This window comes from Octopus bimaculoides, chromosome 28 (assembly GCF_001194135.2).
Source record: "Octopus bimaculoides isolate UCB-OBI-ISO-001 chromosome 28, ASM119413v2, whole genome shotgun sequence".
NCBI classification, from domain to species: Eukaryota; Metazoa; Mollusca; class Cephalopoda; order Octopoda; family Octopodidae; genus Octopus; species Octopus bimaculoides.
This window is the reverse complement of record NC_069008.1, coordinates 1,614,605-1,616,935: the sequence shown is the minus strand read 5'-3', so window position 1 is coordinate 1,616,935 and position 2,331 is coordinate 1,614,605. Positions and strand designations below refer to the sequence as shown.

Genomic DNA, 2,331 nt, shown 5'->3' with positions numbered 1-2,331 from the left:
TGTACATATTCAAGTGCAAGGTCACCAATGAGTTGATAGTTGCATATTGATATGCATTTATATTGAAGACCAGTGGATCAGAATCATAGACGTAGGAGCATAAGCAGCAGAAATAGGGTTGCATCTTCTATCGACAGTAATTTTATGTATATTGCTGGTGTCACATCAGAAAAAGCACCCATGCCAGTGCTACATAACACCCTGGTGCTGTGTAAAATATCCAGTACACTCTGTAAAGTGGTTTCCATCATGAAGGGCATCCAGCCATAGGAACTGAGCCAAAAACAGACATGGAGCCTGGGCAGCTCTTCAGATGGCCAGTTGCTATCAAACCACCCAACCCATGCCAGCATGGAAAACGGACGTTAAATGATGATGCTAGCAATGAATCTGTTTGCTAAGCATCTCTATGCATGTTGTGCAAGTGCTGGGTGCTTGTGTGCATGTTAAATGTGAATGTATGGATGTTGAAATGTGTGACATGTAAAGATGAAAACTGAAAAAGATGATTTCCATAATGCTTGCACATGATAATTATTCTTCAATGTCAGTGGATTAGAAGTTTAGATTTGTAAGAAATTTTCTTACATTTAGCTATTAAAAGATTTTCCTTTTGAGTATATTTGTTTGTTTTTTAAAGAGACCCACCCTCCTTTTCACTGTCAGGAGGCACAAGCAATTACACACACATGTACACATGCAACGAGAATTTCTGCCTACCAAGGTGCCATGCAGTGGGACTGAACCTGAAATCATGTGATTGAGAAAATGATGAATGCTAAAAGATTTACAAAGAATATTTTCAACAAACCATCTGAATATTCTCCTCCTGGACATAACTGGTAACAACATATACATAATGTTTTACCCTTCCATTTTTCTTATTAACCCCTGCATTATTCTAATCAGGATTAATGAGGGATGTCATTGTAATTCACAGTAATGGATTTCCCAAACACTTTAACCATTCAGCACTTAAACTGGCTGAAATATTCTACATGTTTTATGCTCAAACTGGCCAGATTTGACCTCTCGCATCTGCTCTACAATGTCATGCAAAAAATACAATAACATCATCAAACTTTCAAAGCTCTGAGATAATGCAGGATTAGTTCAAAAGTATGTATATAAATAAGCATTACATTTGACACAGGAATCTGAATGCTAATGGGTTACACTAGCTGTATCCATCTTTATGTTGAAACCAGCAAAGTCCACCTTCTCACACCTACCCTACAATGTCATTCTAAAAGTAAACAATCACGTGGCTGATGTTGGTGTCAGGTGTGAGTGCTAAACGGTTAGGACAAAGGCTCTTTCTCTCAGATAAAATCTGTAAAAGATTGATTCTCACAGCGCTTGCCCACAATGGATATTCTTCAATGTTGGTGGACTGTAAGAAATTTTCTTACATTTGGCCGTTAAAAGATTTTTCGCTTGTTTGTATTTGTTCGTCCTTTTATTGCTAAAAGATTTCACAATGAAAAAGCCTTTCTCTAGTGTGACTGTGTACATGAACTCTAACACTAGAAAGGTTTTTCTCCCATGTGGATTAAATGCTTTTTTTTCAAATCACTGTTTGATCAAAAATATTTTCCACAGATTTCAGTTTCATGGTTTTATTGCACTGTGTACTCTTTGGTGAACAACAAGACTTGATTTCCCATAAAACGATTTCCCACAAGTCTTACAGATGAAGCGTTTATCCCCGGTATGTGTCCTTTTGTGAACTATAAGATTAGAACTATCAGAGAACGATTTCCCGCATACTTCACAATGGAAGGGCTTCTCTCCACTATGTATTCGTTTGTGTGTCTGTAAATGAGAATTATTTTTAAATGACTGCCCACATGTTTCACAATGATAGGGCCTTTCTCCCGTGTGTATCCTTCTATGTGCTGTTAAGTTACCATTAGAAGCAAAATATTTATCACATATTTCACAACGATAAGGCTTTTCTCCAGTGTGTTTCCCTTGGTGAACCACAAGACTGGAATTCTCACTAAAAGATTTCCCACAAATTTTACAGCGGTATGGTCGTTCTCCAGTGTGAGTCCTCCTGTGTGATTTTAAGTGGCTGTTAACAGTAAACGATTTCCCACAGAGATCACAGTTGTAGGGTTTCTCTCCAGTATGTATCCTCACGTGGTTTGTTAGATCACATTTGATCACAAAAGTTTTCCCACATATGTCACAGTGAAACGGCCTTTCTCCACTGTGTATTCTTTGATGAGGTATAAGAGTAGAACGATGACAGAAAGACTTCCCACAAGTTTCACAATGATAGCGTTTTTCTCCAGTGTGGATTCTTATGTGAACTACAAGATCATA

The 2,331-nt window shown here is 37.8% G+C and overlaps 3 protein-coding genes across 3 annotated transcripts in view; 1 reads left to right on the top strand and 2 right to left on the bottom strand.

Annotated features, from left to right (window-relative positions):
* LOC106873324 (zinc finger protein 239) overlaps nt 1-1,515 on the bottom strand; it is a 22,128-nt gene extending 20,613 nt beyond the window's left edge. The window contains exon 1 of the mRNA XM_014920648.2: nt 1,413-1,515. Coding sequence (XP_014776134.1) covers nt 1,413-1,515 — 103 coding nt within the window. The remainder of the gene's footprint in view (nt 1-1,412) is intronic.
* Nucleotides 1-2,331, top strand: part of LOC106870586 (acyl-protein thioesterase 1) — a 304,640-nt gene that overhangs the window by 151,078 nt on the left and 151,231 nt on the right. The window lies entirely within an intron of this gene.
* The window catches only part of LOC106873323 (zinc finger protein 850), a 6,330-nt gene continuing 4,005 nt past the window's right edge, over nt 7-2,331 (bottom strand). The window contains exon 3 of the mRNA XM_052977726.1: nt 7-2,331. Coding sequence (XP_052833686.1) covers nt 1,612-2,331 — 720 coding nt within the window. The 3' untranslated portion in view covers nt 7-1,611.